This window comes from Phoenix dactylifera, chromosome 15 (assembly GCF_009389715.1).
Source record: "Phoenix dactylifera cultivar Barhee BC4 chromosome 15, palm_55x_up_171113_PBpolish2nd_filt_p, whole genome shotgun sequence".
Lineage (NCBI taxonomy): Eukaryota > Viridiplantae > Streptophyta > Magnoliopsida > Arecales > Arecaceae > Phoenix > Phoenix dactylifera.
Window position 1 is genome coordinate 8,686,865 of NC_052406.1, and position 16,546 is coordinate 8,703,410.

The 16,546-nt window shown below is 40.1% G+C and overlaps 1 protein-coding gene across 2 annotated transcripts; it reads right to left on the reverse strand.

Annotated features, from left to right (window-relative positions):
* Positions 1 to 1,979: 1,979 nt before the first annotated feature.
* Positions 1,980 to 15,989, reverse strand: LOC103714814. 2 transcript variants are annotated; one of them, XM_026807585.2, is made up of 11 exons: positions 15,742 to 15,989; positions 15,239 to 15,376; positions 14,968 to 15,150; positions 14,721 to 14,820; positions 14,602 to 14,632; positions 13,614 to 13,656; positions 10,154 to 10,306; positions 6,610 to 8,860; positions 4,558 to 5,971; positions 2,657 to 2,740; positions 1,980 to 2,462 (listed from the first exon to the last, which is right to left on the reverse strand). In XM_026807585.2, the coding sequence occupies exons 2-11, from the start codon at positions 15,295 to 15,297 to the stop codon at positions 2,398 to 2,400; spliced, it is 4,383 nt and encodes a 1,460-aa protein (XP_026663386.2). In that variant the 5' UTR covers positions 15,298 to 15,376; positions 15,742 to 15,989; the 3' UTR covers positions 1,980 to 2,397. The 2 variants fall into 2 exon arrangements, with proteins under 2 accessions (XP_026663386.2, XP_008800453.2); XM_008802231.4 differs by having other exon boundaries at positions 4,558 to 5,968; positions 15,742 to 15,988.
* Between the last annotated feature and the right edge of the window lie 557 nt (positions 15,990 to 16,546).

The following is a 16,546-nucleotide window of genomic DNA, read 5'->3' on the forward strand; positions in this document are numbered from 1 at the left end:
TATGAATAGTAGCATTCCCCCTGAGGAGCCAAACAATGGCCTCTATTTTTCTGTGTGTGGGAAAACAGAGTTTCCTAGTACACTCTTCACTCTTCTATTGATATCTACGGACAAAATCATGTATTCATGTTAGGCCTGCATGATCACCGAAGAATATATACAAATAGAAAGTAAATCCACAATGTTTTCTTCACTCTGGGAGTGTTCTTGTGAAGCTATTACATTAACAGGCTCTTCCAGTCCATTCTGGAATTTGGAGTCTTGTAGCTTTAATGGCTAAAAGCCATCATCTCACCAACATGAATCAAATAAATATCAACCATAATTGGTTTGGCCTTCAAGAGGTGATGCAACTAATTCCACGCAGCCTACTAAGCAAGCATAGATCTTTTGTTTCCACCGATCAATGTTCTCCGTTTCAGTGCCTACTTTATTGCAGAGTTGCACCAGCCAATTTTGTATCCTTTTAACTGTGATAATGCAACTGCAAGTCGCTCATCTGACTCCTTTGAGTGCTCTCTGCCACTCCAGCAGTCTTTTGTGCGCTTTCTTGACTCGGACCTCTGCATGGAATCCAGCACCTCGAGCACCTTCCAAGAAATCAGAAAACCATGACACTGTTTCCTTTCGGAAAGTGACCTGCAATTCTTATCATCTCCTTGTAACCATCCCCTCTTTCCCGCTCCAGCTTCTCACTTCCATAAGATTCCTCTGGGAAATTGGAGCATTTATAACATTTCTACTGTTAGGTAGTGTAGTCTTTTTACTAACTCTTTCTATGAAGGTGTTTGTTTAGGGTTCTAAAGGGAGCCATCTTTCTGAATGGCAATATTTGGCAGATACTTGTATAGGTGAAGCGAAAAGAACTTTGTAAGAGAGACAACGGGATTGTCCTCGGTAGCAGGCCGGCGTAGAGCAGCAAATATGCCAAGCAAATTCTATTGGTCAGAGCAAAATCAAGATTACACAAAATCATAGTACTTTATCCTTGACGAGGCATATAATTTTACTTCTCACATATGGTAATGCCTGCTTCTTTATGTGACATGAAGATGTGTACAATCAAATTGTATAGTGATGATTACAAGCCTTATTCTATTTTATAAATAATCTCCCCTGGAGTTCAGCATAACTCAAAACGTATGTCTAGGCATGCATAAATGCCTGATTGCATTGGAGACTGCATAGATAATCAAAAATTCTTTTCATTTATAAGCATTATGGATTGTTAAGAAAATGTTAGTGTTTTGGAAATGACATCATTTAGGGGAGAAGAAATGCATGCATATGTTGCAAGTGGCATCCTCTAGCATCCTGGACATAAATATATCAATAATATTTCCATAGGTAGATAAGCATGATATTACCATGGACAAGTTTGAAATCTATAAGCAGAGACATGAATGTAGATGCGTTCGAAGTAAACATAATATAATAAAAGAGCAAAATGGATCGAATTGTTCCCTTAAAAATTTTAGCAGCAACTTGCGGCAGAAGAGGTGCCTGCCAAGAAATTCAAGTGCATCCCGAACGAAGCAAAACCTACAGATTTGGTTTTACAACTTAAGGTCATGCAATAATCGACCTTGCTAAGCTCATCCTGACCAGCCAAGGAAGTGTCAGTGGCAGTCATGCTGGCTCAGCCTCCTCGCTTGAAGGACACCAAAGTTCGTGAATACAGAAGCCATGCTAGCATCATCTTCTGACCTACTGAACTCTGAGACCATTGGTGAGCGCCTGAGACATGGCCTACCGCCTTGACATGATTGCTGGTGGAGTGGGTTAGTGGTCCTGGAGAGGTAGCCCTCGGCCGACATGTACGATGGCCAGTTACATCACCAACTCCATTTCTTGTCTAGGCTTGATTAATTCAAGTACTAAATATACTGGCCACAGCCAAAAACTCTTCTCGACATCAAATCTTTAGCTGAAATCTCTACAGGAGTCGTAAAACACAACAACAACAACAACAACAAAAATATTGGACTAGAAGCCATTAAACCAAACAGTACAAGAGAAATCCAATACACACAACATACAGATTGACAAGAAGCACAAAGAACAGAGCAAGTCTCTTTAATTTGTACAAAACAATTGCGTAGCAGCATATCATTACTGGTTCTTGTTCCTCTAATTTTGATAATATAATAATACTACAAATGGAGAGGAAATGCTGGACTACCCAAAATGACAGTACTTCCGTGCCAATTGGCATGTTAGCCTAAAAAATTCTAGATGTCCAGCATTATGCAAAGCTGGGACCGCAAAGAAATAGGGAGACCACAACTCGCAATCACATGAATTACCTGAGATATCATAAAATAATGCAGATGCATAACATCCATCGAGAAATTCACAGTGGTATATCACTTCAGCCATATTATATGCTCTCCATAGTCACCTAAGCTTGGATTCGCTTCCCTTGCTCCGAAAGGTTGAAAGAGAGAAGAAGGAGCGGGGTGCTGCAAAATTAAAATAACAATCTGTAAATGTCAAAGTCAAGCGAAGCCAACAATCCAGACAAAACTCAAAATAAATGATGAGCGTTCAGGATAGTTGAGGAAGCAACTGAAATTGAGCCTCCAAGCATAATTAATCACCAATAGCTACTTAGTTTCAGTTGCAAACAAAATATGAAATTCTAAAAAAGATGCACCTTTCAAGGAACTTCCAGTAAGATGGTCCTCCCTCAGCTTGAAGTTTGCAGGAGCATTTGGAATGGAGCTGCGTAAAGAGTGAGCTGCACAGTATGATGTACATTCAGCTGTAGAAATAACTAAACAGAATACTCTATGAAGGTCCTGGAAAATATTTTAGAAATGAAAATATTTACATGCATATAAATATATGGAAAAAGAAAAGCTCAAAAATTAGATTACAGAGCAATGAAACAATCTTTCAAAGATAAAGAGCTACACCATAGAAAATATGTCAATGACATGAAATCAAAGGCTCTCCGCTTCATTTCGACTATACCCAGATTATTGCAACTCAAACAAAAGAACCTGTACTACAGTTGAGAATTAACCATCAAAATATGAGATTTTAAGTTTCAGCCAAAACAAAGTGGCATTGGCTGAGGCGAAATCAATGACTTGTAGTTTAGAGTTTTGCTAATTTCAGTTGATCTCTTTGAAATTGACCAGTTCTGGCCAACTATTTGACAAGTCTGATGAAAATGAGAACTCAACAAGTCTGACTGTAACTAAAACCAGAACCAGAACCAAAGTCAAGTTTCAAACCTTGAACCACTCAGAATGTTTAGGCATTGAGCATAGTTATTTGATGATGCAAAAAACCTAGTGATCAAACTACATACACGTCTTTGTATCCTGGTGTCACATGAAGCAACATTTGCACACCACAATCTATCCATATATCACATGTTTATAACAGTAAATTGTTCATGTTAACATCAAGTTCCAAAAAAAAAAAATTTATTGCGATACCTGACTGTCAAAGTGCTTGCTTCTTGTCCTAGAGGGGAAGATACAAATATATGTAGGTTCCTACAAAAAATTACTTCTGTTTCTAAGATTCCCCTGCTTGGAGAAACAGTGTAAATGCTATTTGTCCCGAACAAGGAAAATATTACCAGTGGATTTAAAGATTAAGCAAGTGTAACATGGCTTAAAGGCAGAATATTCAAGTTATAGTAAGAATCCAGCAGGTAGTAGAAAATGGTGACCATGTCACTAGAAGTAACATTTAGAATGAGGCTAGCATGTCACCCAGTCCCTTCCTTCCTCTCAAGATAAAGAAGTCAAACGAACAATGCAATTGATGTTAATACTGACTTATAGCCAGACTTGACGAAGATGACTCTCGCTAAGAAAGAATTGCAAAGAAGGGAATAAGATGAGCCTAGTACATGTGATATGTTGGTTATGGTGGGTTACAAGCAGAAACTTACCTTGACAGAATCAATAGCATCAAGGAGCCCAAAATGGTGAGATGAACCCGAATAAAGACACATCTAACAGTGCCAATCAATTCAGAACAACCCAAATTCCAAACTAAAATACTCAGTAACAGAACTCCCTGTGCACCCTATTCAACCCAAATTCCAAACTAAAATACTCAGTAACAGAACTCCCTGTGCACCCTATTCTTGTTGCCTAAGGGCTCACGGCATCTCATAATTCATAATGTCCCAAAAGTTAGTGGCATTTTAACTAATAGTTTGTTTTTCCTAGTTATTTGCCCCAACGGCTGTGAACCCCTCAGTCAGTGGGCTTCAAAACTCAGGTCACTATAAGAGCAATCATAGTGTATAGAACTGCTGTTTTCTCCTGATAAACCTTTAAGAAAGTTAAACCAACTTCTATGCAAGCAATCTAACTGAGACAATTGAAGATCACTAGAGTAATTAAATGATAATTACTAGGACCATGTAATGTACAAAAGTCACTTCAAGAGGCTTTCAGAACTTGCTGGTTTGCAGACCTACAGAAGTGTGACCATAACAGCAGAAAAGATTGTCTAAGAACAGCAAAGTGGCTTAAATATAGTACCAATGGAAAGGTAAAGAAACTAATCAGGAGACATGCATGATACCTTGTTCAGGAAAGACCTCGCCCTCATTGAAGCCATCGTAAGCAGAAAGAGGGTAGCCCATTCTCGACTTCCTCAGATCATCTGATGGACGTGTTGCCAAATCGCGGCCATCTTCTGTGTCATCATCACCTTCGGAAGCCGTTGAGGCAGATACCCAATCAGTTATCAAACTCTCTACACCCCTGCTTTTTCTACCAAATTTCAACAATCGCTTGAAACCTTTTGTCACATCCTTTCGCGGTTGCTGAGATGCATTAGCAACGAGCATTGGTATCTGAGTACTTCCCCATTTCTTTCTCATCCGAGCAGCATCAGCTTCCATCCTTTGGTTCAGTGGGTGAGAGTTCCAAGATGCTGGACTGCCTGTAGGTGAATCTACAGAAGCATCAACATCTGATGTCTCATTTGCATAAGAAAATGAATGTTGTATGTGTGAGTTCCATGATCCAGGGCTTTCTCCTGGTGATTCCTGCACATTTCCTGCAAAAGTATTAAACTTTGTAGAAACAGCAGACATATCATCATCTACTTGGGAGAATGATCTTGGAACATTGCCATCTTCTGATACAGGGTCATCAGAATTTCCGAATTCTTGGCTCAGTCTTGGCTTTTCACTATCTGAGTCTGCAGGAAAATCTGTGGCATCAGGATTTTCTTCAGCAGATGTTCTTTCGAGTTCCTCGTCATCTTTAACCATGTCAGGTGAATCCTCCCGCTGATCCACCATTCCTTCAAAATCTTCTCCATCTTTTAGCACCTCAGAAACCCTGGAGGCATTGACTTTAGCTACACCAGCTCCAGCACCAGGTCCTAAACCATTGCCCTTCCCGAGAAATGATTTCGATTCACCATTCTTCTGGACTTTATTAAGAAAAACTGGCTCAGTTTGCTCCTTAGAAATCCTTAAAGGTGTCAAACTGGCACTATCAGAATTGAGAGGCGAAAGGTCCTTCAATTCACAAGGACCAACAGAGGGTTTCCTCATGGACTGCGACCTACGTGGCTTGTCTTCCTTCACAAGGTTCACCTCTTCACAGTTGCTCTTGCTTCGAGAAAAGTTTCTTGACTGTACACGTGTATTTGCCCTGCTAATTCCTGCTGATGGTTTTGTGTTTTCCTTTCTTAAGTCAGAGAAGTTGGGAACAGATTGTGCAAGAGGATTTTCAGGTTGGGTCCTGCGTTTTACAGAACAAGTGTTGGTTGCTTTGGCAGAAGACTTAAGGAATGATGCTGCTGATGTCCGAGGTGTGGAGGAAGACAAACTTTTACTAGATGGAAGCTTTCTGGAGTTGTTGCTTTTAGAAGAACCATCACCAAATAGATTATCACTATATGTTTTATCTTGGCCATAATCAACCTGTTCATAAGGTTCTTGAAAATCTCCATCCTCTCCAGGAAGGGACGCTACTGCCTGCTGCCAAAATGAGAATACTTACAAAGTGTAATTCAAAAATAAAGAAAAATAATCATTAATCAAAATTTTCATATTAAGGGGCAAACGATCGATCCACAGCAGATTTTGAAGAACAAGAAACAAGTTAAAAAGAGAGAACTGATCCCCGAACAGCTTATCATGATGAAAATCTCAATAGAGCAACTACATCATCTAAAATCACATGCAAGTCATGATGCAATGCAGTCGGCTTTTTTGTGACTGCCATATTTTAACTTATTGTTTCGAGATAAGATCTAGGTTATTAACAAGTGTGTATGGCATAACTGTCTCCATAGTTAACTATTTGCTTTAGATAGAATATCTTACGCTTTAAAGCTAGTGCCTAATACAAAAATCTGACAGATCATAATTTAAAAACCATAGATCCAGTCCATTCATGAGTAACATGCTATTTTGTCTTGCAGTATAAACTCAAGGAAACCATCCATGTCAACTAAGCATGTAACATAATGATTCAAAGGGAGGAAAACTTTGCTTCCCAATTTGCAATATCATAACATGATCATTTAGGCATCATAATTCCATAAGTAGAATATGAAATCTACATTTATGGAAGTTTACAAAATCCCAGAACAAATAATTGCATAAATTGGTACCTGGTCTTTGTTTTTTAAAGCTGAACGGGCATTAAAAGACCTCAACTTCTCTGCACGGTGATGACTGTTAGCCAACTCTTGTGCAGCAGCAGATCCTGCAAATTTGGCCCTCATTTCAGACTGATTACGTTCTAAGCTGTCATGCATAGCCTTCATCTTTGCTTCCTTTTGAGCCCTTTTAGATCCCCACTCTTCCCTTAGCTTTGCATCCCGTTTTTGCATATATCTCTTATATAATTTTCCTCTAGAATCATCTGATGGACCGAGGGAGTCAAGTTTCTGCTTTATGTTAGTACCGAAGTCCTGATTATCTACCCTCTTCAACAACAGATTAGCATCAAAGTCTATTCCATTACTAGAATTGCTCTCAGCTAATTGCTTAAGAAGAGCTACCGCTGCTTTTTTCTCTACGGACTTGGGTGCATGATCGACCTGCACATCAGCAGGTTTGCTTCTTCGAGAAGCAGCCATCTGATCACTCTGAACCCTGAGCTTGTGCGCAGCAAAAAGTTTTTCCAATTGATTCGCTTTCATTTGCAGTTCATCATTCAGCTCCTGATTTCCTTTTGATGGCCTCACCACCTGAACCTGCTCCATCGAAGATGTGGAGGGTGAATCGAATATTTCCATGCTTTCCTTAGCCCTCTTCCCAGGAAAAACTGGAACAGCATTTCCTTCATCATATGCTCTTTCATATCTCTGTCCCTGCAACTTCCTAATCTGATTGGGAGCAGATGATTGCTGATGCAAATTTGTTCCCTGGGGACCAGAACCTTCTTTTGGCTTGGTTGGAACAGAACCAAATGGAACCTGAGAAGCAGCTGCCACTTTTACCCCTGCTTCCTCCAGTTTTCCAGGAAAAGTTCTACACTGAGGTTGGGGAGTCAGCAAGTCACTCTCCGGGGAGATGCCTTCCGTCTTGCCAGATGAAGATTTGAATGGAAATCGCGAATTTGATGGGCCTTTTGGTTTCACTTCAATACCCTCTGTTTTCCTCACAAATGTACGGAATTGGGTAACTGTGTTTGGTTGATCCTTCGCTCCAGCACTGTCTGCTCCTGAAGGAACCTCTCCAGGTTGGGACCATGAGACTTCTTGATTTTCCCATCCAACCTGCTCAGCTACAGCTGATACAGCTCGCGTGGGAATCTGCAGAGCTGCTTCATCTTTCACATGTTCCTCCGAAATGGCTTTATATTGGGCACAAATGGCTGCATGCTCTTTCCAACCAGCACCCCCACCTGATTCTGAAGAGGCTTTCACTAGGGTCTGACAAGAAGCTTGATCACTCAATCCATGATTCTCCACCCTGCCCATAGAGACATTCTTCTGACAAATCTCCCGGTCCTTTTCCAAAACTGGTCCTGACTGGGTACTAGATGTTGCAGTACCTTCATCCTTAGTACGATCTCTATCCTTAGGAAAAGCCTTGATCTGTGCCTGGGATGAAGGCAATGAAGAAGAGGAAGAAGAGGAAGTTGCTGGTTGGCATTCTTTAAGATCCAAACAGAAGTGTGATGTAGCGGTATCCTTCAATCCGCTAGCCTCCTTCTCTTCAGTTTTACCAATGCATTGGGCCTGGAAGTTGACAGATGTGGGGGTCCCCGCAGCACTCCCACTCTCCTTCCTCTCACTGCAGTTACTATTAGTGCCGCTATTCAGATCTATGCTCATGTCACTGGCACCACTCCATCTCCTTAACACTGACTTCTCCACACTGACATCAGAAGGAAACCTTCGATGCACCCCCTTCCCTGCAGCCACCTTATTAACACCACCACTAGTGCTGTTGTTAGAACTTCCAGCCTGTTCTTTTCGCTTGCTTTCAAAGAGGTTGATCCGATCCTGCACACTCAGCCGCCTCGAACCCCCTCCTACATCCTGCTGAGCTGGTTCAGCCACCGATGCAGCAGGAGGCTCCTCTGTTGCTTTTTCTGCTTGTATGTCCACAAAACGCCTGGGAATGGGTTTGAGCTGGTGACTTGCAGCAGGTAGCTCTGCCGTGCTTAGGTGTGGTTGTTGGCTGTTGCCGGACTGCGGAAGCTTGAGCCCACCACCAACATTACCGGGTAATTTACCACCACTTGGTTCCACCTCCGGTTCATCTATTGACATGTCTGAGCCAGAGGAGGCACGGACATTCCCTTCATCAAAGCCCTTCCATTGTGATGGCAGGGATGGTGGCGTGTGCTGGCGGCTAACAAGCTCAGGCCGCCTCTGGCATAGCGAAACAAACTTCGTGCATGCTTCGCTGGATGCCAATATGATGCATATTGCATTATTAGTAACAAGATAATCATCTTAATCATCACTTCACTGTCATCATCATTGTGACGGAGACCAAGTTTATTTAATCCCATCTATATTATAAAGATTTCATGGTCATTCCAAGTAATCTATCCATTTTGACCAAGACACAAAATTGCAATTCAATAAATAAGTTCTAATGGATCCTTCTTGCCAACTTTTGGTCGAAAACTTAAAACTTTTGGCTAGTCAGGTGACCCATTTAATGTTCGATACATTTTTCAGAAAACACCCACCATAAGATCATATGGTAATCTGAATGGTAAGAATGTGCTATAAACAAGGAGTCTTATTGTTGAGATGCCCAGCGGTATTAGATGATGAGATGAGAAAGATCTACAGGTAATCTTTGCCATTATTAATACTAATAATATTACCATCTCCAAATAACAGAACATTCATTTATTTATTTATGGGTTGGTTGGTTGCTTGGGTTAGAAATACTGGATTTGAAAAGTTCACCCAATCAAGCAGCTAGTATTCACAGAAAATTTATGAGCCAGCTAACAGTGCCAAACTGGTCAAGGGAGAACAGGGAATGGAGATACATGGAGTAGGCTTTCAAATGTTACAATACAGTAGCCCCAATTCTGGGTATATGGGGGTCATTCAGTGGGTAGTGCCAGAATCTGATAGATGCCATAATGGACAAATCTCAGAGTCAATTAAGTCAAACAACACCAAAACGGTGAAAGGTGAGAAAGAAAAGATTGCCTATCCTTTGTAATCAGTACAGAAATGCAGATTGATAATGGTAACAGGGTCTTTACATGATTTTCTGTTACGTAGCCATACCAGTTCAGTGGTCAGGTCAAGTGGAAGATTGACCTTCAATTTAATCATGGCAACATTGGGTTTATAATACCTAGCCTCAAATTAATGAGACAATGCCTCTTCCCTATGGAAAGAGATTCCATAGTCTCTGTTGAGTAGCATTAGATTCATCAGTTTATCAATACTTCAGATTTCTGGTCTTACAGGCTAAATACCAGTGCATCATTACAATGCATTATTAGTGGTCCTAAGGATAAGAACCAGATCAGAGAGGCTATAATGTAATAGAATCTGCAAGTGGTGGTAGGCAATATTTACAAACATCATAGGCTGAATCTCCAATGCACTGCATCACCCAAAGATATTCCCATCCCTAAGGCCTCAACTATCACATGATCCAAGCATTTATATTGTTCAGGTGGGCAACTAAGACTGATATTACGAGATGGAGTTTTGGACTTACTTCAGGCGACGTGCACCAAAATGGTCTGCAAAAAGAAGAAGTTCAGGGACATTGTCAAGGGTGAATCCAGCAGACGATGCCCGAGCACAAGCTGTAGTCAGATCTTGCTTAACAGCAACAAGCCGCATATCAATGGCCCTGAGAAGTTCCTTCCTGGGTAGGAAAAGATAAAAAGAGGGTAACATTTTAAGAGAGTAACTTAGGAACTGGAAGAAAAGTTTCAAGCAATGTTTTTCTTTTCCATCCATTTCATGTAGTTGTCAGGTTCATGGCTTTGTGTCAACTCATACTGGGTTTCAGTTTTCACTTTTTAGTGGTAACATTTTAAGAGAATATTGTTAAAGCTTATGCTCACTTCCAGCATTCCCAGATCCTAAATTGGTGAACGCAAAAGCTTGAACTTATCAACTTAATTTGGTTAAAGCTGTGCATTTAAGATGACATGGTAGGGTTCATCAACATAAGGCAAACAATCTTTGAAACCAGTAGTCGCCATGCAGTTACCTCACAGGTTCCTGAGCTAATATTTATCAAATTTATCAACTCAGAGATCATGCATATCCTATTTTACTTCTAAAGACAGTCCATTTTGTTTGCTTGAATGTTCCTTGCCTCGAAGAAATCAAGTTAACATGAACTAACAATCCACACCCAGGCATACAAATTTTCAAGGACAAGGCATGTGGTGCCAGATTCAAAATTTGCCTAACAGGAAAAAATGCCTGAGCACAATTAAATGGGTCCTTCTTTGTTTTTGTGATTTCCATTAACATGTCCAAAAAACCATTGTAAATTGTAAGAGGATCAAGCAACACAAAATGAAGCTAGCATTTCTTTTTCTTGTAACCAATTCCCCATTAAGTAAAATGCACTTCTGGAGACATTAACTAGGAATGGAGACAAAAAGGATTTGTTGCAAAGGGATATTGCTTCCATTTTTCCTTGGGTACTAAATATCTTCACATTTATTTATCAGTAATTAAAAGGCGACGGAAATTGCAGGTCAAACCATTTTTCTTATGAAGGAAGAAGAAAGAAAGAGTAAAAACAAAGAATATAATGATATTATTGTTTCTATTTGAAGTGAACTCTGAATTCAATTTCTTCATAAATTATTTTCTCAATTAGTGAGTTTTTCGATTTTTTTCATAGCTCCTATCACTTCTTCCACAACTTTTTTAGTTGTGACAAGGCTTAAATTTCCTGAAAACCTAGCCTATCTTTTCAGTCGATGATCCTCAATAGGTCATGTTCATCAATATTTGGCACAATATAAAAATTCAGAAACCCTAGGAACTTTATTGCACATTTCTTTTTTTTTCCTTCCTATAGTTTTTGAGGTCAGCTATATAGGTCATAGTTCATCAGCTGTCCTTCAGTTTTGTATGCTACACATACAGGGAAAAAAATGGCCATAGAATGTATAAGAATGGAGGTTGACTATAGCGCATAAGAGAGGGAGGGGGGAAGCAAAGGAAGTAGATAGAATTTCATAAGCGCATTTGTTCTTGCTCTTGGAGGGTTATTGGGGAAGGGACAAAGGAAGACAAGGAAGAGGAAGTGGAAGATGGGGTGACAATGGCGCTAGAGACATCAGCACATGAGCAGATGGAGGAGTTGGTTGTTTAGACAAAAAAAGTTAGCAAAGAGGATAAAACAGATGAAAGGGAGGAAGGTGAGTTCAGATGGGCAATAGGGAGAGCAAAATGAGGCTAACAGTTGGTCATCTTGGAGGAGAGAGCTCCAAAAATAGGACAAGAAAAACGGAAGGGCCGCTCAGAAAATAACGACCATAATAAAGCAATCTCTAGAAAATAGAGTGTGCAGGTATTAATAGAGTGGCATTATAAAAAGTTCGAACAGGGGCACTACAGGCATATAGGCATAGAAGCATGAAAGTTTTCACCCATAAACTATTTTGGATCTTTTTATTCATAGTGATTGTAATCTTCAAAAGAAATTAGCCACGCCATCCACATGGGAAAAAAAAAGAATGCTTCTAATCATAAGCATAATCACTACAATTTAATCACTACAGGACTTATTGGAGTGAAATCCTCTTTAATTATGAGTTTGCAGAGCATTTCTTGCTTCATTTATCCAGGTCTTTTCCCTATTCACTTATCCCTAACATAATCTCAACCCACTCATTTATAGGATGGCTTTCATATGATATTAAATATGCATATCATCCCAAACACATATTCCTCACTTATCTTTAATTCATAAAACCTTTGACCTTCCTCTTCCACATTTTGTTTTAAATCTGTCCCTTACAATTGTACTATGCGTCCACCACATTTGTGTCCCTCACTGTTGGACTCGTCCCTTTTCCCTACTCATTAACAACATTCTAACTATTACAACAATCTTGGTATATTAATTAATTCAGAATTATATTCAACTCTAAATAAATATTGACAAGCGCTAAACACTTCCAAAGACACATCTCAACTTCATCATGCTTCAAGCCTGACACGGATATCCTTCTCTATATCTTCATTTTGTTCCAAATACACTAATCCCAGTTTTAGATTGTTTTTCAAAGCATACCCTTTTCTAATGGTTGCCTAGCAGGCAACCGCATTACACCACCAAGTTTTGTGTGCATGCATCTTCTACCTTTCGCCACTCAAAGCACCATTATAACCTTTTCTAACGCATGAGGCCGTTTGTATTGTTCCGTGAAACCTTCCGTCTCCATACTGCAAATTGTAAGCAGTTCCTCTTTCAGATCCAATCATCTTATGCTCAAATAGTTTGACATTTACACTTCTTCCCTTAGTATACACATCAAGACTACTAGCCTCTAATATGGAAAAAGATATAAAAAAGGCCGATGGAAAACAAAGAAACAGTCAAAAGAGGCACATGTAAATAAAACTGGTACAAGGTTTATTAATTGGCTAATGAATACCACAAAGACAATAATGGCGGACAGTAGTGAGGGTCCACTCAGTTGATGTGAATTAATGCAGGCATTAAGATGCTTGCCCCTGACATAAAAGCATTAACTTTCGCCTTCTAAATTACAATAAAGGAGGTCCAAGGATTGGCAGAGCACAAGAATAATGAGGTTGCTGGAATCCGTCCTTGCATCTACAAGTAATTACTTGGAGGAACTGCATAAATGTAAGTTAGAAAATCAAGACACTCATGTTTCTAGAGGACATAGCCATTACCCTGCATATTTGATAGGTTACTGAAATTGCAAATCAACAAAAGCTAACGATCATTGATATCGACATAAGCAATCAAATACAAAGGCATCACTGATCAGATTGTATGCCTGTTGTGCGGCGCATCTCCCTCTCAGACACATAAACTTGTTAAATAAGGGAGCAAAGGATAATTACATGCGAAATTTTATAATGAACCAGAAATTAATTAGGACTTTAGGATTATGTCGACAAGTAAATTCACAACTTGAGCAATTTTGTAATAAGAAAGAGAAACTTACTTTGTTATGTCTGCAGCTGCTGCTGCAGCTGTTTCATGTTCACCTGAACAAGAACATTAAATGGAATTTTGTGTTAACAAAATGATGAAACTTTTACATGAATCACATATAGGGAAAAGCAAGCCAGATGGAATAATTTCCTCATAGAAGAAAACCATCAAAGATTTGTTTGTAGCAAATTCTACTGGAAAATATTGATCAGGGTCAGAAAACTCGATTCAAATCAAACATTTCAAACATGGAAGATTATCACATAAATGCCAGTTGCACTACATGGGCACCTAATTTATGGAAAAGAATTCACATTAAGTTGAGGAGATAGAGGTGGGCTATTGTTAAAATTAAAACATAGGTTATATAAAAAGTCGTCAGGATATTTACTGGTTCCTGAATGTAATTATCCAGAGGCTCTTATTGTCATATCACAAATTGCATGCATGCATTGCCTTGTGTAATAAATTTTTGTATGTTGTATACAGCAAAATGCCATTTTACTTGAAACTTTTGCATTCTTATTGGCATAATTGTCAGGATTATAGTTGATAATACAATAGATATGCACTGTTCATTTATCAAAAGAATCTCAAACATTCGTGCAACCATTCCAGTTATCATTCTTGAGACCCTCCAATTTGAACCCTTGATCTCCAACCAAGTCCACTAAAGTCCTATGAACCTAGCTGATAACACCACAACTAGCCTACAGTAGTTCTAAGACAATGTGAAATTTTTTCTATCTGAAAATGGTGGAACCCATCACAAACTACCAACAAGCAAAGTAGTGCGAAGACAGAATATGGCTTGAGAAGAAAAATATCTTCACATACTGAACAACGCTTAAATTGTTCTCGAGATTCCATCAATTGGTGCATGAGAAAGCAAAGACAAAATTACCATGTGAAAAATGATGTTTATTGATCAAAAAAAAAAAATGAAAGCAAAACAGGGAATAAACAAATAAATATAGAGAAAAGAAAATGTAACGTACCCAGTGTACCAGAAGGTGGATCTCCAGCTCCCTGAATTGAAAGGCCTTGCACTTTCAGATATTGCTGAAGGAAGTCACTGCTTAATCCAAATAAAAAACAACGCAGAAAAGTCCATTACCTGTGAATATATTCTCCTAGCACCTTCCAACTGTGACATCTCAGCATCAAATGTATTGACCAATTCCAGCACCTCAGGTGTACTAACAAATCGAACAAACCTGCACCAATAAATTTGTTCATAACAAATGCCGCATATAATGCATTCAGAACAATAGTTCTCGCAGAGACCACCCGTATCCAAATTGATAAATGCCTCCGAAACACCTCCTAGCAAACAGATGTTACAAGAAAGCTGAGTCTCCAACCTTTCGAGGGTTCCTTTGTTGAACCATGTGCGACCATTTTTCCGTCTCTCGACCTCAAGCTTTATCGACGAAACTGCCTGTGAGGCCTGTTCTTCAGCAACCTTCAAATGAGCGGTGAATGGTTTCAAGAATCCAGATGCCAGCTTCTCGGTCTTCCCGTCTCCCGAAACGATCAACTCGCACCTGCAAAAAAATAATCTTTTTTTTTTCGGAGATTGCCAGAAAATGGAAGAATGGAAACCCAAAAGTCATCTTGGTAGAACATTCTCACCGTGAACGTCTCGGCGAGAGCTGGAACATCGCGTAGTCGAGAGGAGTATCCGAGTCCATTTCCTCAATGCCAACCAACCAGCTCCTTTATCAGCTAATAAATTTCCCTCGGCAATTCAAATCCCCAAGCCCTCCCAACCTGCAAGAATCCAAGATTGGAAACAAATAAAACCATCATACTTCTACAAAAACAAAAAAAAATGCAAAAGGAAGATCAAATCAAATCAAATCCCAGATCTACCCGATCGAAACCATTTCTGGATCCAATTCCCATACAAAATCCCCCAAAAGAAAAATAATACCCCAACGGCCACACAGAAATTCAAAGAAAATGGCACCGGGAGCCCGATTTATTAAAAAACTGCCAAAAATGCCGAGGGAATCCCGTACTCCGGAGCCAAGAAGCCCCCGCCCCCCCGCACCCAATCCATCGGATTCGCTCGATCGAAGCCCTAAACCACGGGGAAAGCACCAGTATCCCCTCCGATCGCATCAAGAACTCACCTTTCGCTGCCTCCCCCGCCGGCGATTCCGATCCTCGAGCTCGATCCCCGATCTCTCCCACGGGCATTCCCCTCCCTCTGTCTCTCTACAACGCGAGCCGTTACGGTAAAAAGAGCCCTAACGGAGTGCGCGTCTGATCAAAGTCGTTCGGGTTGGTGTTTGCTTTACTCCTCTCTCCTCTCTATGTCTCTGTGGGGCAAAAAAAAGAAGAAATGAGAAGAAGGAGAGAGAGAAAGGGGTTGGAGGAGGAGTGGGGCTGGGGAGTGGGAGCTTTTCGGACAAACTTTTTAGCCGAGGGCTGTGGGAGTCCCAAAATGGCCCATGGGAACAAGGGAAATTTTCGAAGTTGGACGCCAGCGCGCACCAAAATTGCCCATGGCCTTGGGTCTCATGAGGAGGGGCGGGGCCTGGGGGAGGCGAAGGACTGATAAGGGTCTTTGTTAGGTGTTGTTTATTTTGAAATTAGATATGATTAATTGTTTGTTAGCGGTACCCTGTGAAAGAAACTGCAGAACAGTTTCATCTCTCTTTTTTTTCCCCTGTTTAGTAGATCTTGGCTTTGATTCAGGGGAAATAAGTGGATTTTGATGTGTCAAAATATATTAGCTATGCATGCAATTCTTTGATATTCTCGAGCAATGGAACTGGCTGAGTATGATGTGTTTAAGATACAAAAGTTTGGGGTTTAATTCTGTTCAAAGTAAGATTTTGTTTATGTCATGTAATTTCTATCAGCGTGCATCTTTTATTTACTCCGAGTTCATGCTTTGGTTGATATATCGCAACCGATTTGCTATTTTGGGCA

Bases quoted from the DNA above. Each gene is read 5' to 3' on its own strand.
- LOC103714814 (XM_026807585.2), bottom strand. From the start codon at position 15,297: ATGGACTCGGATACTCCTCTCGACTACGCGATGTTCCAGCTCTCGCCG. The intron at 10,307-13,613 runs GTAAGTTTCTCT...TTTCCTACCCAG, and splicing joins GCAGCTGCAGACATAACAAA to GAAGGAACTTCTCAGGGCCA. The intron at 5,972-6,609 runs GTACCAATTTAT...TCATTTTGGCAG, and splicing joins CTTTAAAAAACAAAGACCAG to CAGGCAGTAGCGTCCCTTCC.